This window comes from Salmo salar, chromosome 23 (assembly GCF_965601325.2).
Source record: "Salmo salar chromosome 23, fSalSal1, whole genome shotgun sequence".
In the NCBI taxonomy this organism is placed as follows: domain Eukaryota; kingdom Metazoa; phylum Chordata; class Actinopteri; order Salmoniformes; family Salmonidae; genus Salmo; species Salmo salar.
The window spans coordinates 6,997,238-7,020,226 of record NC_138313.1 but is presented as its reverse complement, the minus strand read 5'-3'; the positions used below and the strand labels follow the sequence as shown (position 1 = coordinate 7,020,226).

Here is a 22,989-nt window from a genome sequence, read left to right as displayed (position 1 = left end):
TCCAGATATGTGTCAGTCAGTCTGACTTATGGTTCAAGAATCTACCTTCATATGTCTCCAGGGAGATCCCCAATGTGTACGTGTCACCATGCTCAATCAACATTTCAGATCCCAAAAAGAAGCACTATCGTCCCTTGCGAGTGTTCACATACTGTACATAGCCTTTAATAATGACTTGGATGTTGATGCACCATGATCTGCAGAGGATATCAGAAAAAGAACAAGTCTGCATGGCCAATCCTATGCAAATGGCTTTATGGTAAATAGTATCAAACACTCCTCATTAAACACTCCTACATATATTTTACAGTAAGCTAGTCTTGGCCAGCACATAACCGTATGTGCATTGGCAAACTGTAAACATCGCCCATCCTTTCACTCACTTCAGGTGACTTTATAGTAAAAGGCAATGTGTTGCCCATAGAATTCATATGTTGTCCAATGGCCAGTAAATTCTGTTTCAATCAGAAAATAAATACCAGTGTAGCCTTCTCGCCTACGGATTCAAATTTCAGAGTGATGACATCACCTGTCACTTCGAAAGGCTAAAATCAGCTAGCTCAAGTTGTGCAATCACATGTTCTGTCCCTTTAACACATGTGCTGTCAATATTAATGACTTGTTGACTAGACTGTTCAGACTGTTAAGATGATAAAGGGTTTACAGTATAACTCAACTATATCTAATTTTCTGTACCCTTCATATGTGCAATCATTATTTATGGACTGCATTCAGACTGTTGAATTGTTATACACAATGTATCTTAAAACAGGGTTGAAGGAGTCCATTCCAGTGTAATAGCCAGATGAGAAAATGGATTTGAATAATTCATTTTCCCTAGCTCTGAGCTGTTTCATAACATTTAGCCACTAAGTTCACATATTTACATCCTGAACTGTATATTCCATTGTCAATGTCACCTAACCCTGTGACCTCAGTGACCAGAACTTTCTGTTGGGACGTCCATCATGTTAGCTACGCTACTTAAAAAAGATGTCCAACCAATCAAACACAGGCTTGAACTTAATAAAAAAAGGATTAAAATAGATCACCAGCTGGTTACAAAGGAAATGGTCTACATATGGAAGATGTTTCCTTAGATTAAAGGAAAAGCACTCAATTTCACTGATTAGAAAAACTGGACAAATCAGATCCAACAAAAGTGTGAAATTGAAGAATCCATTACCTGACTATGTCATACCAGAGATAACATAATGCATGTTGTTCCTTCATGAGGTCTCTGGCTGGAACAACATATGTGGACTGGACAATGGATAACATACAGTATCTGCTAAACCCAGTCAACGGATAAACAAACCTGACCCACCTGTAACTGAATCCCTTTCCAGCTGTACATGTTCTCCTCCAGAACTACAGATGGCGATAAGTTGCTCTCTTGTCCGCATTTCACGGGCTATGCTTTTTCTCTCATTTTCTGCTTTGCATGCTGGGATGACAGTCTCACCCTAGCAACACAAAGCAAAAGCATAAACGATGAGAGCTCTACATTTAGCTAACAAATCCAGTCGTTCTTTTGAAATTACTGTAAAAGAACATTTTATATGAGTTTTCCATTATTTCCGAAATGGAAAAATTGCAAGCAGAAGATGCACGGTATTTGAAAAGGTAACGGTTGCAAGCAACTAACTAGCAGCTAACGTTAGCTAGCCAGGGGCGTAGGGTGGATATAATTTGTCGAACGTTCCAACAGGAATCTGTTCCAAAAGCTTCGCAAATAACAAGGTTGCCAACAAACAACGCATACAAACTTGTATCGCGGCCGAGTAAGATTGGAGGGGGCCATTTCATTAAGTTTTCACTCACCACGTTTATTTAAAAAAAAATGTCTCTGGTAGCCTATTGACAAACATTAAGAATAAGCTACGTGGTGAGTTGATGCCTTTTCGGCAGCTAGTTAGCTAGGTGAATGATCATGTGTATGCGTTGTTTGTGGGCAACCTTGTACTTTACGAAGTTTTTGGAACAGATTCATGTTGGAACGTACCACAAATTATACCCACCCAGGGGCGTATTCATTACGCCTATTCTGTTGCGAAACGTTTCTTAAACGGAACGAAAAATGGGGAGGGTCCTACCGGTCATGGCTAGGAGGGATTCAGCTTCTGTTAAATTAAATGAATTCAATTTTGGGTGGACATTTTAGCTAACTAACCCTTTTCCTAACCTTAACCGAATTCTCTTAAGCGGCTACTTTAATTATCGAAACCTGCTGTGTAAGTCAAATCTGACAAAAGCTGGATCCCTTCTAGCCATTGCTGCACCTACCTTAATTTTTCCAATAGAAACTCAGTTTTTTGTTGAAAATGCAACTGTTTGGAATAATGATTACACCCAAATTATGGCTAGCAATCAGCTGTTATTGACATTTAACAATGTGACAATTGTCTTAAAATGATATGAAAAAATACATGTTGTATTTAAGTATATGCTTCAAGCTTACTGTCTAGCTAACAATTTAGTAGTTGAAACTAAATGTTGTAAATCAAAACTGGTTTATCATCCGGTTCTCCATCATGATCACTTCATGTGACACTTGGCCATTTATCTAATTCCATAGGAAAGTGAAAGGAGGGAGTTTGGATGTCCACCCGACAGAGAAAGCCCTCATCGTTCAGTATGAGTTGGAGGCAACTATCCTCGGTGAGATGGGAGACCCGATGGTTGGGGAACGCAAGGAGTGTCAGAAAATGTAAGCAAGGGTCTAGCTACACACATGTCTGATGTTTGCTTAAACATCAGACTGTTACCATGGTTACTCCATGGCTATTCAGTCTGAAAGAGACTGCCTAAAAAAAAGCAAGAGTCTCTACAAGCCAGAATGTTGAAAAAAATTATATTTACACTTTACCGGTTTTCTGTGATGTTGGTCCTATTGATGGTAGGAGATGGAGATAGGGTATCCACAAGAAATTGTTGTTTACCCAAAAAATGTTGTGGTGCTTTTTGCGGTGCTGGTAGGTTCTGTCACTTGTATTTTCAATCACCTAACGGATTGCACATGATGCAATGTATGTAAACAATAGCCGAATGTAACTGAACATAGTCAACCAAATCACGTTTCCTCACAATCAGCTGGAAGTGTTTGTCAGCTTATTGCCTCAGACAATGTTCGGGCTGTGGTTTGTTTAGGCTTGGCCATATTGGGCAAGTGTTTGTCACGTGTGAAAAACCAATATACAGACCAGTGTACTGAAGGTCGGGTTTATAACACTTCCCTGTGGATATTTTGTCTCAGATTACCTCCGACATAGGGCCAGAATCGGCAGACAACAGGTAAAATAATTTGAAATAAAGTTTGTTCAACATTCTGACTTTTAACGGGACTGTTCGGGAATGCTGAGCCTACATGTTAGAGACGAGAGTAAGTATTTCACTCTTGGATTCTAAAAGAGGCTAACCTAACGTAACTTAATGTTACTAAGCTACTAGTTACGATTAATGTTGTTTTTCAGTCACTCACCTGAAAAGGGGTGCTTTTGTACCATTTTACATGTTCACCACTAAGTAGGGTCCCAGGGGAAATACAGACCAAAACTATCGTTCCTTCCCTGTCGCATGGAAGAGTTATTGGAACTAGCAATGTTGTTTCTTAGAAAATGTCTCAAAATGATGTTGCATCTGTATTTTCTATTTGCAGCATCCGCCTAAAAAGCTTGAACGCCAACACGGACATTGCCTCCCTAGCTCGGAAAGTGGTGGAAGAATGCAGGCTTATTCATCCATCTAAACTACCCGAGGTGGAGCAACTGCTCTTCTACCTGCTGAACCGCAAAAAGTCAGGTAATGGTTCCATCATGGTAATGCCTGGCCCTGCAAGATGGTGCCGACAGACATAAGCTGTGTTTGAATACCCATACTAATACTACATACTTAATGAGTACATACTACATACGTTTAGCTCATTTTAGTATACTGTAAACAAACAGTATCCTTTCAGTTGAGCATATTGGCGATACACCTGTCTACCGGAAGTTGATTCTGTAGATTTTGGCCTCTAGATAGCAGAAGTGTATGTGCAAGGTTTTAGACTGATCCAATGAACCATTGTATATCTGTTCAAAATGTTGTATCAAGACTGCCCAAATGTGCCTAATTGGTTTATTAATAGATTTTCAAGTTCATAATTGTGCACTCTCCTCAAACAATAACATGGTATTATTTCACTGTAATAGCTACTGTAAATTGGACAGTGCAGTTAGATTAACAATAATTTTGACATATCTGATATGGGCAGAAAGCTTATGTCCTGCGATTTTTTTGTTACTTACAACCTCATGCTAATGGGGAGAACCGGTTGAAAGTTTCTGTTGGCTGAATGAGCGACACCGGTTGAGCATTCCTACAGCATTTCCCTCCAGAAGCCATGAGAAAGTTGTCCGGCTGCGGGGACCGTGCGAGGGGATTTATACTAACGTTACTATCTGTACTTACTGGTGGCACAGACGCTGTTTCATCCTTTCCTACACTGAAATTACCCTTTCCTAACGATTGCGTCTGAAGCTGGGCTTGCAGCACAGCTATCCTCGCCGTAAGGCGATCGTTCTCCTGTATATTATGAGTACAGCGACTGCAATTAGAAGGCATCATGTTAATGTTACTTAGCTTCGGCTGTTGGAAGTCCTGACGAACCATGTCCAGATAAAACGTCCGGAGTGAAAAAGTTGAATGAAAAAAAGTTGAGTGAGGGGAAAAACTAAAAATATAAACGGTAATTAAAAAGTAAAAACCGTAAAGTTGTCAGGTAGCAAAGTTGTGACCTGAAATGACGTAGAAGGAGAGGAGATGGGAGGCAGAGGAGAGTTTATTTTTTTATTTTTTTTATTTTTTTCTCCCCTGTGTACGTTTTGAGTTTAATGGGGATGTCTTTCAGTTTGTCCACTTCACCTTTTCTCCACTTCTCATTGAATTGGGATCTGTTCATCAGTGTGACGCTACATCCTGTGTCTATTTCAAACGGTACCTTAAATCCATTTATTCCCATTTCCACAATAAAAGGCTTCACCTTTTTCATATTCACCCCCTGTACACTGTACATTGAGAGCGCTTGCTCTGTGTCTGCGCACTCACTTTCTATTACTTAATTTGAGCGGTAGTTAGAGCGTCGCGAGGTATTCGGTTTTCTTCTGTTCATTTTATTTTCTGTAGCCCGTAGCTTTTTCTAATTGTGGCACGCCCTCACAATGTGTCATATTATCCAACATGCATAAAACTTTTCATGTTTCAACCGCTTTGTGTTTGCCTTTGCAACTATAACAGTCTCTATTAACCGGACGGGCTGCCCCGCGGCTTTCCCTTCTTTGAAACTCAGCGAGCTCAGAGCTGCTCTCTTTTACTGTATGGCATGCAGTATGGCCTGCAAATCCAGTGCATTTCTATTCACGGACTCCATGGCCTGGGCCAGTTTGAGTGTATTCTCAAACATGAGATTAGGCTTTGCTAACAAGCGTTTTTGTATCCTGTCGTCAGTAATCCCACACAACAGTTTAATTATAATAAACACACAGAAATACGGGCCTTAGGTCATTAATATGGTCAAATCCGGAAACTATCATTTCGAAAACATACAAAACATTTATTCTTTCAGTGAAATAGGGAACCGGGTGTCATCCCTAAATCTAAATATTGCTGTTACATTGCACAACCTACAATGTTATGTCATAATTATGTAAAATTCTGGCAAATTAATTACGGTCTTGTTTAGGTAGAAATGGTCTTCACACAGTTCGCAACGAGCCAGGTGGCCCAAACTGCTGCATATACCCTGACTGCTTGCACAAAACGCAAGAGTAGTGACACAATTTCCCTATTTATATTGCCTGCTAACATGAAATTCTTTTAACTAAATATTGAGGTTTAAAAAAATATACTTGTGTATTTATTTTAAGAAAGGCATTGATGTTTATGGTTAGGTACATTGGTGCAACGACAGTGCTTTTTATGTGAATGCGCTTGTTAAATCATCACCCGTTTTGGCGAAGTAGGCTGTGATTCGATGAGAAATTAACAGGCACCGCAATGATTATTTGCAACGCAGGACAAGCCAGTTAACTACACATGGTTGATAATATTATTAGTTTAACTAATGATTATGTTAAGATTTGTTTTTTATAAGATAAGTTTAATGCTAGCTAGCAACTTACCATGGCTCATTGCTGCACTCACGTAACAGGTGGTCAGCCTGACACGCAGTCTCCTCGTGGAGTGCAATGTAATCGGCCATATTCGGCGTCAAAAAATGCTGACTACCGATTTGTTACGAAAACTTGAAATCGGCCCTAATTAATCGGCCATGCTGGTCGACCTCAAGTAGGAATATTGCAAAAATATGATCAATGGCTCATTTGAGAGAAGACAGCCTCCCGGCCACTATTGACATCTGACATACAGTACCAGTCAAAGGTTTGGACACACCTACTCATTTCAGAGTTTTTCTTAATTTTTTTACTATTTTCTACATTGTAGAATAATAGTGAAGACATCAAAACCTATGAAATAACACATATGGAATCATAAAGTAACTAAAAAGTGTTAAATAAATCTAAATATGTTTTATATATGAGATTCTTCCAAGTAGCCAACCTTTGCCTTGATGAGAGCTTTGCACACTCTTAGCATTCTCTCAACCAGCTTCACTTGGAATGCTTTTCCAACAGTCTTGAAGGAGGTCCCACATATGCTGAGCACTTGTTGGCTGCTATTCCTTCACTCTGCGGTCCAACTCATCCCAAACCATCTCAATTGGCTTGAGGCCGGGTGATTGTGGTGGTCAGGTAATCTGATGCAGCACTCCATCACTCTCCTCGGTCAAATAGCCCTTGCACAGCCTAGAGATGTGTTGGGTCATTGTCCTGTTGAAAAACAAATGATAGTCCCTCTAAGCGCAAACGAGATGGGATGGCATATCGCTCCAGAATGCTTTGGTAGCCATGCTGGTTAAGTGTACATTGAATTCTAAACAAGTCACTGACAGTGTCACCAGCAAAGCACCCCCATACCATCATATCTCCTCCTCCATGCTTCACGGTGGGGACCATACATGTGGAGATCATCCGTTCACCTATTCTGCATCTCACAAAGACATGGCGGTTGGGACCAAAAATCTAATTTTTTTCAGTAATTCGAACATTAAGGCCTGATTCACGCCGTGTCGTCTGAACAGTTGATGTTTAGATGTGTCTGTTACTTGAACTCTGAAGAATTTATTTGGGCTGCAATTTCTGAGGCTAGTAACTCTAATGAACTTATCCTCTGCAGCAGAGGTAACTCTGGGTCTTCCTTTCCTGTGGTTGTCCTCATAAACCAAAGTTGTTGACATTTTCCGGATTGACTGACCTTCATGTCTTAAAGTAATGGTGGACTCTCGTTTCTCTTTGCTTATTTGAGCTGTTTTTGCCATAATATGGACTTGGTCTTTTACCAAATAGAGCTATCTTGCATATATCAAATATGTGCCGAATAAAACAGGTGTAGAATTACAGTGAAATGCTTACTTATAAGCCCTTAACTAACAATTCTTTAAGAAGTTTTAAGAACAAAAAAAGTTAAGTAAAAAATGTAAAATACAAGTAACATAATTAAACAGCAGTTTAATAGTAGTAGAGAGAGTGATTTATGTCAACTTTAATTTCTTTCATCACATTCACAGTGGGTCATAAGTTTACATACACTAAATTTGTATTTGGTAGTATTGCCTTTAAATTGTTTAACTTGGGTCAAATGTTCGGGTAGCCTTCCACAAGCTATCCACAATAAGTTGAATTTTTGTCCATTCCTCCTGACAGAGCTGGTGTAACTGAGTCAGGTTTGTAGGCCTCCTTGCTCGCACACGCTTTTTCAGTTCTGCACACAAATTTTCTATAGGATTGAGGTCAAGGTTTTGTGATTGCCACTCCAATACCTTGACTTTGTTGTCCTTAAGCCATTTTGCCACAACTTTGGAAGTATGCTTGGGGTTATTGTCCTTTTGGAAGACCCATTTGTGACCAAGCTTTAACTTCCTGACTGATGTCTTGAGATGTTGCTTCAATACATCCACATAATTTTCCTTTCCTCATGATGCCATCTATTTTGTGAAGTGCACCAGTCCCTCCTGCAGCAAACCACCTGATTCCTCCAGCATCTTCACAAGGTCCATTGCTATTGTTCAGGGATTAATTTGCACTTTTCGTACCAAAGTACATTCAACTCTAGGAGACCAAACACGTCTTTTTCCTGAGCGGTATGACAGCTGCATGGTCCCATGGTGTTTATACTTGCATAGTATTGTTGGTACAGATGAACGTGGCGTTTGGAAATTGCTCCCTTGGACGAACAAGACTTGTGGATGTCTACAATTTGTTTTGAGGTCTTGGCTGATTTCTTTTGATTTTCCTATGATGTCAAGTAAAGAGGCACTGAGTTTGAAGGTAGGCCTTGAAATACATCCACAGGTACACCTCCAATTGACTTAAATGATGTCAATCAGCCTATCAGAAGCTTCTAAAGCTATGACATAATTTTCTGGAATTTTCCAAGCTGTTTAAAGGCACAGTCAACTTAGTGTATGTAAACTTCTGATCCACTGGAATTGTGATACAGTGAAATCACCTGTCTGTAAACAATTGTTGGGAAAATGACTTGTGTCGTGCACAAAGTAGATGTCCTAACCCACTTGCCAAAACTATAGTTTGTTAACAAGACATTTGTGGAGTGGTTGAAAACGAGTTTTAATGACTCCAACCTAAGTGTATGTAAACTTCCGACTTCAACTGTACAGGAGGCACTGGTACAGAGTCAGTGTGCGGGGGCACCGGTTAGTCGAGGACTGGTTAGTATACCACCTAGGGCTGGGCGGTATACCGGTATTGATGCAGGGACTGGTTTTTGAATGTTTGGTTTGTTAAATGTGATATGCCATGTGTAAAGTCTATTTTTATAGTTCGCTACTTGAGTCATATCTTTCCGCTCTTTCTCTCTGTGCCACTTTCCACACAGACCTAGCCACGCCCCCTGTCACTCAAGGAGCGCATTTGATGTTCCTCAACCACAATACACTTGCCTTCAGTCTGCATGGTCAATGCAGCACATGCAACAATGTTGATGACAATAATGCTGTTTTAATATAAATCCACTAGCGTTCTATAATGACACTATTTGTTTTTGTTTCTTACATCAGCAAACAGCTAGCTTGTCTTAGCAAGTTGCCCTTAATCTTGTGAGACGCTAGTTGTTAGCCACTAATGCTAATAGCTAGCTAGCTAGCTAATAAATGTACTGAGTAAGAGCAAACATAGCTAGCTAATACAGCCTGATAATACCAGTGATGGTGTAGACCTAAATCAGCATGTTGTTTGTGCAACAGTATCTTCTAAATCAAAGAGGAATATGTTAGCTACATGAACTAGCTAAGAGAGAACATGCAATGTAACCAAAGCTTTATAGGGTCCCCTAGGAAACACTTATCAACACTTTAGTTCCAACCCTGTCACAATAACTCCTCCCTGGCATTTTAATTCGTTGTCATCTCAAACTACACTGTATTCCAAGTGCCCACTATTATATTCTAGCTATAGAATTAGAATAGTCAATCTATTTCCATGATTCCAACAGTTTTGCTCTAATTCACAAGTCAAATCGCAATTGCAACATTTGGTTAAAAATAAGTCCTAGATTATTTTCCCATATCGTGCAGCCCCATGTGGCAGTGTGGAAATGATCTCAATTGAACAGTGGTGTAAAGTACTTAAGTAAAAATGCTTTCAAGTACTACTTATGTCATTTTTTTTGGGTATCTGTACTTTACTATTTTTTTTTTTTGACTACTTTTACTTCACTACATTCCGAAAGAAAATATTGTACTTTTTACTACATAAATGTTTCCTGACACCTAAAAGTACTCGTTACATTCAGATTTTTTTGCAGGACAGGAAAATGGTCCATTTCACGCACTTGTCAAGAGAACATTACTGGTAATCTACTGCCTCTGATCTGGAGGACTCACTAAACACATGCCTTGTTTGTAAATTATGTCTGAGTGTTGGAGTGTGCCCCTGGCTATCCGTAAATAAGAAAATGGTGCCAACTGTTTTTTTTTACTTTTGATACTTAAGTATATTTAAAACCAAATACTTTTAGACTTTTACTCAAGTATTTTACTGGGTGACTTTCACTTTTACTTGAGTCATTTTCTATTAACGTATCTTTACTTCTATTCAAGTATGACAATTGGGTACTTTTTCCACCACTGCAGTTGAGTGCAGGAAATTATAAAAGTGCTGAAATTTGTTTTGGTTGAATTGAACAGTATAAAAGACTAATTGAAATCACTTAGAATATATGTGTTGCCACCCTAGGATCACTCACAACTCATGAAGCAATTGTAGAACATTTATTATAAAAACAAAAAAAAACGTCAGTTTAAAAAAAAAATGTATACCATGATATAATATTTTGGCCATATCGCCCAGCCCTACCTTGTCACAACACAACTGATTAAATGCATTAAGGAAAGAAATTCCAGAAATTAATTTTTAACAAGGCACACCCGTTAATTGAAATGCATTCCATGTGACTACCTCATGAAGCTGGTTGAGAGAATGCCAAGAGTGTGCACAGCTGTCATCAAGGCAGAGGATAACACTTTTTGGGGTTTCTACATGATTCCATATGTGTTATTTCATAGTTTTGATGTCTTCACTATCATTCTACAATGTGGAAAATAGTCAAAATAAATAAAAACCCTTGAATGAGTAGGTGTGGGAGACTGTTGGATAGAAGTATAGAAACATAAGCGTTTCGCTGCACCTGCGATAACATCTGCAAAATACAGTATGTGTACTTGAACAATAAAAGTTGATTTGATCTGAATGACTTTGCCCGTGATTCATTGTGTAAATACACCTTTATCATGCTTACTAGTGCACATGCTGTCCTGTCCTCCTCACAGACAAACGAGAGAAACACTCGCCGAGAGACCTCGCACCATTTGAGGGGTTGGAGGTAAGCAGAGCATCTTCAAATGTGTGTACGTGTCTGACTGTGTGGCTGTTCGTGTCCAAGTCTGTTTCTGTGTGTTTGTAGCACGATTATCACAGTATTATGTCGGTATGATTTTAACCCTCGCCATTCCTCACCTATACTGTATCTCTGTTCTCAGCTGGATGAGGAGGCCAACATCAACAGGATAGATCACTATGTGGAGCTGCTGTATGAGGACATCCCAGAGAAGGTCAGGGGTGCCACCCTCATCCTCCACCTTGCCCGCAACCCAGACAACCTGGAGGAGCTCCTGCAGAATGGTACGTTCCTTTCCCATCTGTCACAATGCTACGTTCCCGAGAAATCATCTTCTCTGTTCTGCTGGGTGTTTAAAAGCTGTACAGGCCAGGCTAGACAAACTCTAGTGTCATTGGTTGATATAATCTACAGACTCTCTCACCAGCCCATCCCGTTCATAAGAAAACACAGCCTAGCACTAGTCCTTCCTATTCCCTTCCCTGACGACAGAGCTGTTTTCTCTCACAACAGCACAGGGTCCTCATCCATTACAGCTGTCAAATGATGGCATGGCTTCATTTTGTAACTGTCACTATGCATCACAGGCTCACTTTGTCTGTCGTAACGGATCACATGGTCAGACGTTGATAACGGTAGAACGTGCATGTGAACCATGAGACCTCGGGTCAGTGAGGAAAGTGGAGATGGCCAGGGGAAATGGAACAATGTGATATGTATCTTTACAATGAAGATCACCCATAGCTCAAGCCATGGGAGCCTGGAACCCTTTACATTCCCCCAGATTCCTTACCTTAACCTCCCACCCCAAGCTGACTGTCATCTCCATGCTAGACTCTTTCCACTACCTGCCCACCTCCACCCCAACTGCATACTTCCCTTTCAAATCCTAACATACTTCAAATAATCCCCCTCCTTCCTCAATCACTCCCCTTGCCCCCCCCACACACACATCACATATATATATATATATATATATATCTATCACTTTCCTCACTCTCTCTTCTCACCTCCCCACCTCTCTCTTGCTTTCTCTCTGACCTGTGTGGCGTCTGCTGCTCATCAGAGACAGCCCTGGGAGCCCTGGCCAGAGTTCTGAGGGAGGACTGGAAACAGAGCGTTGACCTGGCAACCACCATCATCTACGTCTTCTTTTGCTTCTCCAGGTATACAACTCCCTCTCCCTCGCCAGAACCTCTTCTTTTGTTTTCATGTTCTGCTCTCTCTCATTCTGACAGCAATCGCATAACTATGACAACATATGACAAAACCTTACTTTCCAACCTTGGGGGTTGGGAAACACTAATTACCCTTGATAGAATAATAATTAAACTACTTGTCAAGAGCGATTTGAGTTGTGAGAGGATCTACGTAGTTCTGAAAGCTGATAGTCCTTCTTGGCCCCGCTCCGTGGCAGTGCTGTTTGGTTTTGAAATGATTTGGTTTGTGTCTGGCTGATTATGAGTAGGAGATGAGATACTGTTTTACGCAATCTTTCTTGTCCTTTTTTTGCAGTTGACGTTTTGGACTAAGCTCTCAGCTGATAGGATCATTTCAATCTGAGCATCCGACTGTGCTAAAAAATAGGTGTTGCATAACAATGAACGAAATGCACTTTTGAATAAGTGGAAGCCTTGTAAACCCTTTCTCTTCCCTTCCCCAGTTTCTCCCAGTTCCATGGGCAGGTGACCCACTATAAGATCGGAGCCCTCTGTATGAACATAATTGAACACGAGCTGAAGAGGTACGACCTCTGGCAGGACGAACTGCAGAAGAAGGCTGCAGCCTATATCCTTTAGCTGAAGTCAAAGGTCACCTAAATGTTACATATCTTGCTGCTTGATTTGATTAGATTTTATTAGGGTCCCCATTAGCCGACGCCAATGGCGACAGCTAGTCTTACTGGGGTCCAACACAACGAAAACAACATAGACAGGGTCAATGCCTCAGGGTTCCTTCTGCCCTCAGTGCTGGCTGATTATAAAACACGACTATATAGTGAGTTCATTGGTTCAATACAGTAACACTCCTTCCTTGACTGATCTCACGTGACGATGACCATAAGAACCAGAATGTGAAGAAGGAGCATGAGAAAGCCTTCAAGAAGTACCAAGGTCTACTGATCAAGCAGGAGCAGCTTCTACGAGGTACAGTAACGGTGTAGCACACTACCATGTCTAGCAGAGGGGTAGTGATGTTTGTTACAGACAGCACTATTAGTGCTTGATAATGCAGTGATGTAATTACATAGTAATTACCAACTACATTGGTTATTACATAGTAATATCAAGTTGAATCACTATTTGATTCTACAGTCCCCTCTCACTATTGCTTCCCAGTGGCTCTGCACCTGTTGTTGAACCTTGCTGAGGACACGCGCACCGAGCTGAAGATGAGAAACAAGAACATCGTCCACACCCTGGTGAAGACCCTGGACCGGGAAGACGAGGAGCTGCTGGTGCTGGTGGTCTCCTTCCTCAAGAAGCTCAGTATCTTCCTGGAGAATAAGAATGACATGGTAAGAGAGGGAAAGACGGAGGGAGAGGGGCAGAGAAGAGGGAGGGATGTAGGGAGAGGGGTACAGGAGCTCCAAAAAAATACAGTGAGCTCCAAAAGTATTGGGACAGTGACTACTTTTTTGTTGTTTTGGCTCTACCCTAGCACTTCAGTTAAAGTGCAGACTGTCAGCTTTAATTTCAGGGTATTTTCATACAAATCCCAGAAATGTTCCATAGGCACAAAAAGCTTATTTCTCTAAAATGTTGTGCGCACATTTTCTTACATCCCTGTTAGTGAGCTTTTCTCCTTTGCCAAGATACTTCATCCTCCTGAAAGGTGTGGCATATCATTAAGCTGATTAAACCTCATGATCATTATACAGGTGTGCCTTGTGCTCGGGACAATAAAAGGCCACTCTGAAATGTGCAGTTTTGTCACACAACACAATGCCACAGATGTCTCAAGTTGAGGGAGCGTAGAATTGGCATGCTGACTGCAGGAATGTCCACCAGAGAATGTTGCCAGAGAATTTCATGATCATTTCTCTACCATAAGCCGCCTTTAACGTAATTTTTTAAAATTTGGCAGTACGTACAACCGCAGACCACATGTAATGACGCCAGCCCAGGACCTCCACATCCGGCTTCTTCACCTGCGGGATCGTCTGAGACTAGCCACTCGGACAACTGATGAAACTGTGGGTTTGTACAACTGGAGAATTTCTGCACAAACTGTCAGAAAACGTCTCAGGGAAGCTCATCTGCGTTCTCGACGTCCTCACCAGTGTCTTGGCCTGAGTTCCACGTCGTAACTGACTTCAGTGGCCAAATGCTCACCTTCGATGGCTACTGGCACGCTAGAGTAGTGTGCTCTTCCCAGATGAATCCCGGTTTCAACTGTACCGGGAAGATGGCAGATATGGGTGAGCGGTTTGCTGATGTCAATGTTTTGAACAGAGTGCCCCATGGTGGGGTTAGGGTATGGGCAGGCATAAGTTACGGACAACAAACAGAATTGCATTTTATCGATGGCAGTTTGAATGCACAGAGATACCGTGACAAGATCCTGAGGCCCATTGTCATGCCATTCATCCGCCGCCATCACCTCATGTTTCAGCATGATAATGCACGGCCCAATGTCGCAAAGATCTGTACACAATTCCTGGAAGCTGAAAATGTCCTTGTTCTTCCTTGGCCTGCATACTCACCAAACACGTCACCTATTGATCATGTTTGGAATGTTTTGGATCCACGTGTATGACGGGTATGTTCCAGTTTCTGCCAATATCCAGCAACTTCCCACAGCTATTGATGAGGAGTGGGACAACATTCCACAGGTCACAACCAACAGCCTTATCAACTCTTTGCGAAGGAGATGTGTCACGCTGCATGTGGCAAATAGTGGTCACACCAGAGACTGACTGGTTTTCTGATCCACACCCAATTTTTTTATTTAAAAAAAAATTATTATCTGTGACCAGCAGATGCATATCTGTATTCCGTCATGTGAAATCCATAGATTATTAGGGCCTAATGAATTTATTTCAATTGACTGATTTCCTTGTATGAACTGTAACTCAGTAAAATCTTTGAAATTGTTGCATGTTGCTTTTTATATTTTTGTTCAGTGTACATAGTCTCCCCCATTGTAGGGGACCAAAAGTATTGGGACAAGTTTTCTTATGTGTATTAAAGTAGTCAAATGTTTTTAGTATTTTATCCAATATTCCTTGCACACAATGATTACATCAAGCTTGTGACTCTACAAACTTGTTGAATGCATTTGTTGCTTGTTTTGGTTGTGTTTCAGATTATTTTGTGCCCAATAGAAATGAATGGTAAAAATGTATTGTCATTTTGGAGTCATTTTTATTGTAAATATCATACCCCCTCCCAAAAATGCTAACCTCCCCTGTTGTAATGGTGAGAGGTTAGCATGTCTTGGGGGTATGATATTTGTGCGTCTCACTTTATTATTATTATTATTATTCACGATTCATTCAGGACTATCCATAGTCATGGTAGCTTCCACATTAATGTAGAAGTGTTTAGAAACATATTACATTCTTATTTACAATAAAAGTGACTACATTATTTACCATTCATTTCTATTGTGCACAAAATAATCAAACACAACCAAAACAAATAGGAAATGCGTCCAACAAGTTTGTAGTCACAAACTTGATGTGATCATTGCGTGCTAGGAATATAGGACCAAATAAAGTTTTGACTACTTTGATACACATATAGTGCATTCGGAAAGTATTCAGACCCCTTCCCTTTTTCCACATTTTGTTACGTTACAGCCTTATTCTAAAATAGATTCAATTACATTTTTCCCTCAGCAATCTATCCACAATACCCGATAATGTACATTTTTGCAAATTTATAGAAAACAGAAATACCTTATTTACATAAGTATTCAGACCCTTTGCTATGAGACTCAAAATTGAGCTCAGGTGCATCCTGTTTCCATTGATCATCCTTGATTGGAGTCCACCTGTTGTAAATTTTGTTAATTAGACATGATTTGGAAAGGCACACACCTGTCTATATAAGGTCCCACAGTTGACAGTGCATGTCAGAGAAAAAAACCAAGCCGTGAGGTTGAAGGAATTGTCTGTAGACCTCCGAGACAGGATTGTGTCGAGGCACAGATCTGGGAAAGGGTACCAAAATTGTATGTCCCCAAGAACACAGTGGCCTCCATCATTCTCAAAAGGAAGAAGTTTGGAATCACCAAGACTGTTCCTAGAGCTGGCAATTTGGGGAAAAGGGTATTTGTCAGGGAGGTGACCATGAACCTGATGGTCACTCTGACAGAGTTCCAGAGTTCTTCTGTGGAGATTGGAGAACCTTCCAGAAGGACAACCATTTCTGCAGCACTCCACCAATCAGACCTTTATTGTAGAGTGGCCAGACGGAAGCCACTCCTCAGTAAAAGGCACATGACAGCCCACTTTGAGTTTGCCAAAAGGCACCTAAAGGACTCTCAGACCATGAGAAATCAAGATTTTCTGGTGTGATGAAACCAAGATTGAACTCTTTCGCCTGAATGCCAAGCGTTACGTCTGGAGGAAACCAGGCACTGCTCATCACCTGGCCAAAACAATCCCTTTGGCGAAGCATGGTGGTGTAAGCAGCATCATGCTTGTGGTGATGTTTTTCAGCGGCATGGACTGGGAGACTAGTCAGGATCGAGGGAAAGATGAATGAAGCAAAGTACAGAGAGATCCTTGATGAAAACCTTCTCCAGAATGCTCAGTATCTCAGACTGGGGCACTGGTTTTCCTTCTAACAGAACAACTACCCTAAGCACACAGCCAAGACAACGCAGGAGTGGCTTCGGGACAAGTCTCTGAATGTCCTTGAGTGGCCCAGCCAGAGCCTGGACTTGAACCCAATCAAACATCTCTGGTGAGACCTGACAATTGCTGTGTAGCGACTCCCCATTTTAAAAATTTCAAATAAATTTGCAATTATTTATGAGAACCTGTTTTTGCTGTCATTATGGGGTATTGTGTGTAGATTGATTGAGAGGGGAAAAACGATTTAATCAATTTTAGAATAAGGCTGTAACATTACAAAATGTGGAAAAAGTCAAGGGATCTTGGTACTTTCTGAATGCACTGTAGGTGTATTAGCCCCAATAGTTTTGGTTCCCTAAAATTGGGGGGGCAAATGTACAGAAAGTGCTGTTTTTTTTATAAATGGTTTTTCATATGGATGAAAATACTTTCAACATAAAGCTGACAGTCTGCACTTTAACCTCAGTCATTGAATCATTTAAAATCTAAAGTGCCGGAGTACAGAGGAAAAAACAACAACAAATGTATCGCTGTCCCAATACTTTTGAAGCTCACTGTACATACAAAGTCTCAGGTCCTCTGACTTACTGTAGATTGAGAATGTATAATAATAATACTATTTTTATTATTTTGTGGTATTTGTGGTATTTTGTACTAGTTTACATTTAGTTAGTTACTTTTGATAGTTACTTTTGATGCCTTCTCTAGTACAGTTGTAGGACTTCAGTGATCATTGCTTTACTTCCCTGTCTTACTGCAGTCCCACCTGGATCCAATCTCAGCCAGTTTGTGTGCCTTTTTATTAAAGCCAGACTCAGTTAGGAACAGTTTTTATTTTATTTTATTTTTTTGTTTCCTTTTAGTGTATCTTTGACTCTGATAAAAGAACCCTTAGGGGTTCTTGCCCATTGTCTACATGAGTCCAGCAGAACAGAAGAGTAGTGCTCTCAACATGTTATTCACAGAGTATCACTTTATCTCAGGGGACGGTTTTAGTTGCAGGCTGATTAGCTACAAAAAGATAATTAGTTAGTGATTTGTCATCATTCTACTTATTACACGTTTGTATTCAACACCAGATAACAGTTGTAAGATGGCTTTAGAACTGTAGTTGATTACTGTGCAGACAATTTGTATTGGTGTCAGTGGATTACCTTTGAACACAGTAGCAGTGTAATTGACACACACACCTCCAGTGTGCAGGCCATCTGGTTTGCTACTCTTCGTGGTGCCTTATAGACTGGTCCTTGATGCGTCTGCTCAACACCTGCACCTACCTGTCAACACTGTGTATCTAGTCAACACTGCTATCTCTGTACATTCAGGACAACATTCTTACCAAATTACAAAATAAGTTGAATTAGTTTTAAGTAATTCATTGAATGAACGGAGTTAAAATGAAATTGACCCCCAACACAGGTGAAGTCTGTGTTGTTAAAGTTGGCGCCGATAGAGATGACAGCTTCGCTTCTAGTCCTTAGGAAACTGCATAAGCATTTCGCTACACTCGCAATAACATCTGCTAACCATGTGTATGTGACCAATAAAATGTGATTTGATTTGTCTGACGTCAAAGAAAGTATCATTGTGGTCTCATGGTGGGATTGGTTGTTGAAGTAGGGTGTGTATCGGTGCACATTTATATTGGGTTGTGTTAAATGACTTGGAGACAATGTCTCCCTCACTGTCTCCTCTGTTCTCTGGTGTTCAGGCAGAGACGTATGCTGTGGAGAAACTGGCCAGGCTGCTGCCCTGTAAGCATGAAGACCTACTGAACACTACACTGCGCCTGCTCCTCAACCTCTCCTTTGACACAGGCCTCCGCAGCCAGATGGTTCAGGCTGGACTCATCCCCAAACTCTCCTCACTGCTAGGTACACTACTCACTGACACAACTGTGTATGTGTGTACATGTGTGTAATGGCCAGCAGAACCAGAGCCAGCGAGGCTTACTCCTGAAACTAGATCCTGTGTGTGACTGGTGTGTTAGCTCGTCCAGGGGGTCATGTGGCACGGCTGGGAGCATCTGTAATGGGCCTTTTAAAACCTCTTCAGGGAAGGTTGGGTAATGTGCATAATTAATATAATATATTTGTTAGAATAATACGCTGGGCCGCAGCATAAATGTTGTTTTTGCAGAATCTGTCCGGAAAGGCTGAGGGGTCTACAGGATTTTTACTTTATGAATGAGACACGCACTTGTGTGCACACACATGATATGCAGGTGCATGCCAGTCCACGCTTAGGCTAAACATAGCCGAATACATTCCCCAACGTATGTATTTGGACAGTGATGCATTTTCTTTGTTGATTTGCCTCTACTCCAGCATTTTTTATTTGAGATCAGATGTTTCCTATTAGGTGACGGTACAGAAAGTTGTCTTATTTGAGAGTATTTTCATACATATCTGATTTACCGTTTAGAAATGAAAGCTCTTTAAAGCCTACATCTAGTATTTGGACAAATTTCACTTAATAGTGTAGGTCACATATTCTCGCACGCAATGACTAAATCAAGCGTGACTCTACCAACATGTTGGATGCATTTGCATTTTGTTTTGGTGGTGAATGGTGACTGAAGTAATTTTCTTTCTAACTGAGTATATAAGATGTCTCTGAACACCAATCCTGATAATGCAGTGTTTAAGAAAAATAATGAATGGATCATGACTAATGGTGAGAAAGTTTATTTTATTTAACTAGGCAAGTCAGTTAAGAGCAAATTCTTATTTACAATGACTGCCTACCAGGGAACAGTGGGTTAACTGCCTTGTTCAGGGGCAGAACAACAGATTTTTACCTTGTCAGCTTGGGGATGCGATCCAGCAGCCTTTCGGTTACTGGCCCAACGCTCTAACCACGAGGCTCCCTGCCGCCCCAAATGCAGGTGCATTGTTACTAATAATGAGGGAGATTAGCATTTTTGGGGGGGGGTGTATGATCTTTGTCTCTCTAACTTTCTCATTCACGATTCATTGATGATTATCCAGAATTAAGGTAGCATCCACATTCATGTAATGAATGTTCAAACATTTTCTATTCTTACTTGCAATAAAAGTGACACAAAAAAATGTCATTTTGGAGTCACTGTCTAAATTAGGGTTGCAAAGAGAGGGTATGTTACGCCCCAACCCGAGCACTCCGTTCTGCTACCTCTGGTCTCTTGGCCCTCACACCCATATGGGTGGGCAGCTCCCACTCGGCCCAGTCGAAGCTCTTCTCTGTCCTGGCACCACAAATGTTGGAACAAGCTTCCCCCTGAAGCTAGTCCCTGTTGAGTGACAACCTATGTAATTTTTTAGGTCATTATTATCTATGCGCTGTTGAAAATGGTGGTATCCCGGAATTGACATGAGCTACTGAAGACAACTCTCATCTGGCTGTACCTGGTGAACGGGGCTTACAATATATTTTATTTTGATTGTTAATTTTCACCTACAGTAATAGTTTTGATAGTTTTGTTTTAAACAGGGTCTATGGTCATTTTTAGATATACAGGGTAAAGTTGATTTATCATTTTATAACGAGGACAGCAATCACTTTTGCGAAGGCGCACTGCATGGCCAAAGCGGGAGGAGAAAAGAAGCTCACTCCATAAAAACGTAATAACCATTCGATTTTTCGATGTGGGTGAAATCCAAACTTGTGCTATACACTGAACACCTGCTCTTTCCATGACCATAGACTGACCAGGTGAATGCTATGATTCCTTATTGATGTCACTTGTTAAATCTACTTCAATCAGTGTAGATGAAGGGGAGGAGACAGGTTAAATATGGATTTTTTTAAGCCTTAAGACAATTGAGACATGGATTGTGTATGTGTGCCATTCAGAGGGTGAATGGGCAAGACAAAACATTGAAGTGCCTTTGAACGGGGTATGGTAGTAGGTGCAATCCGTACCCGTTTGTGTTAAGAACTGCAACGCTTCTGGGTTTTTCACGCTCAACAATTCCCTGTGTGTATCAAGAATGGTCCACCACCCAAAGGACATCCAGCCAACTTGACACAACTGTTGGAAGCATTGGGGTCAACATGGGCCAGCATCCCTGTGGAAAGCTTTCGACACCTTGTAGAGTCCATGTCTGACGAATTGAGGCTGTTCTGAGGGCCGGGGGGGGGGGGGGGGGGTTGCAACTCAATATTAGGAAGGTGCAAAAATGACAAGTTAATTAGTGGGTGATGGTGATTTCAGAACTTAAGTGGAAGGGACGGAAAACAGGCAACATTTCTCCCTTAATCTGATAGTGGTAGTGGGGTGGTAGATGCCTAGTCTTCCTTATTGCTCAGCTCAGGTGCCTACATAATACATACACCATAGACATACATCACTTACACACATACAAAATGTACACACGCACAGAAGTCAGCCCAGACAGATACAGCTCAGAGAACCCCAGCTCATGAATGCCATGAGCAGCAGATTTTAATTTAGAATGGAAAATGAATGTGTTTATGCAACAAATCGCATCAAACCGATTCGCATCAATTCATTCTCTAATCAAACCCGAATTGTTTCAAACTAAACCGTAACTTCCTGTATTGTATCGGAGCCTGTGTATCTAGATACATATAGAATCGACTTGAAAGGGAAAGATGCACATCCTTACTATACAGTGTATTCGGAAAGTATTCAGAGCCCTTGACTTTTCCAACATTTTGTTACCTTAGCCTCATTCTAAAATGGATTAAATCGTTTTTCCCCCTCATCAATCTACACACAATACCCCATAATGACAAAGCAAAAACAGGTTTTTAGAAATGTTTGCAAATGAAAAAACTGAAATGTAACATATACATAAGTGAGCCATGAAGTGCTTTGAAAGGCTGGTCATGGCTCACATCAACACCATCATGCTGAAAACCCTAGACCCACTCGAATTCGCATACCGCCCCAACAGATCCACAGATGACGCAATCTCAATCACACTCCACACTGTTCTTTCCCACTTGGACAAAAGGAACACCTATGTGAGAATTCTATTCATTGACTACAGCTCAGCGTTCAACACCATAGTACCCACAAAGGACCCTGGTACTAAACACCTCCCTCTGCAACTGGATCCTGGACATCCTGACGGTTCACCCCCAGGTGGTAAGGGTAGGCAACAACACATCTGCCACGCTGATCCTCAACACTGGGGCCCCTCAGGGGTGCGTGCTCAGCCCCCTCCTGTACTCCCTGTTCACTCATGACTACACGGCCAGGCACGACTCCAACACCATTAAATTTGCCGATGACACAACAGTGGTAGGCCTGATAACCGACAACAACGAGACAGCCAATAGGAAGGAGGTCAGAGACCTGGCTGTGTGGTGCCAGGACAACAACCTCTCCCTCAACGTGATCAAGACAAAGGAGATGATTGTGGACTACAGGAAAAAGAGGACCGAGCACGCCCCCATTCTCATCGACGGGGCTGCTGTGGAGCAGGTTGAGAGCTTCAAGTTCCTAGGTGTCCACTTCACCAACAAACTAACATGGTACAAGCACACCAAGACAGTCATGAAGAGGGCACGACAAAACCTATTCCCCCTCAGGAGACTGAAAAGATTTGGCATGGGTCCTCAGATCCTCAAAAGGTTCTACAGCTGCACCATCGAGAGTATCCTGACTGGTTGCATCACTGCCTGGTATGGCAACTGCTCGGCCTCCGAACGCAAGGCGCTTCAGAGGATAGTGCGAACGGCCCAGTACATCACTGGGGCCAAGCTTCCTGCCATCCAGGACCTCTATACCAGGCGGTGTCAGAGTAAGGCCCTAAAAATTGTCAGACTCCAGCCACCCTAGTCATAGACTGTTCTCTCTGCTACCACATGGCAAGCGGTACCGGAGTGCGAAGTCTAGGTCCAAGATGCTTCTATACAGCTTCTAGCCCCAAGTCATAAGACTCTTGAACATCTAGTCAAATGGCTATCCAGACTATTTGTATTGCCCCCCCCCCCACACACCACTGCCTCTCTGTTGCCATCTATGCATAGTCACTTTAATAACTCTACCTACATGTACGTACTACCTCAACTAACCGGTGCCCCCGCATATTGACTCTGTACCAGCACCCCCGTTATATATTGTTATTTTTTTACTGCTGCACTTTAATTACTTGTTACTTTTATCTCTTATTCTCATCTTTATTTTTGGGGAAAATTGACTGTTGGTTAGGGGCTCG

The 22,989-nt window shown here is 41.4% G+C and overlaps 1 protein-coding gene across 3 annotated transcripts in view; it reads left to right on the top strand.

The window, feature by feature from the left end:
* Nucleotides 1-1,412: 1,412 nt before the first annotated feature.
* The window catches only part of LOC106584006 (kinesin-associated protein 3), a 45,109-nt gene continuing 23,532 nt past the window's right edge, over nt 1,413-22,989 (top strand). For all 3 annotated transcript variants that reach the window (XM_014168741.3, XM_014168738.3, XM_014168740.3), the window contains exons 1-10: nt 1,413-1,626; nt 2,579-2,710; nt 3,659-3,801; nt 10,946-10,998; nt 11,156-11,297; nt 12,080-12,179; nt 12,677-12,801; nt 13,062-13,160; nt 13,353-13,531; nt 18,531-18,693. In XM_014168741.3, the coding sequence (XP_014024216.1) occupies nt 1,586-1,626; nt 2,579-2,710; nt 3,659-3,801; nt 10,946-10,998; nt 11,156-11,297; nt 12,080-12,179; nt 12,677-12,801; nt 13,062-13,160; nt 13,353-13,531; nt 18,531-18,693 (1,177 nt within the window). In that variant the 5' untranslated portion in view covers nt 1,413-1,585. The remainder of the gene's footprint in view (nt 1,627-2,578; nt 2,711-3,658; nt 3,802-10,945; nt 10,999-11,155; nt 11,298-12,079; nt 12,180-12,676; nt 12,802-13,061; nt 13,161-13,352; nt 13,532-18,530; nt 18,694-22,989) is intronic.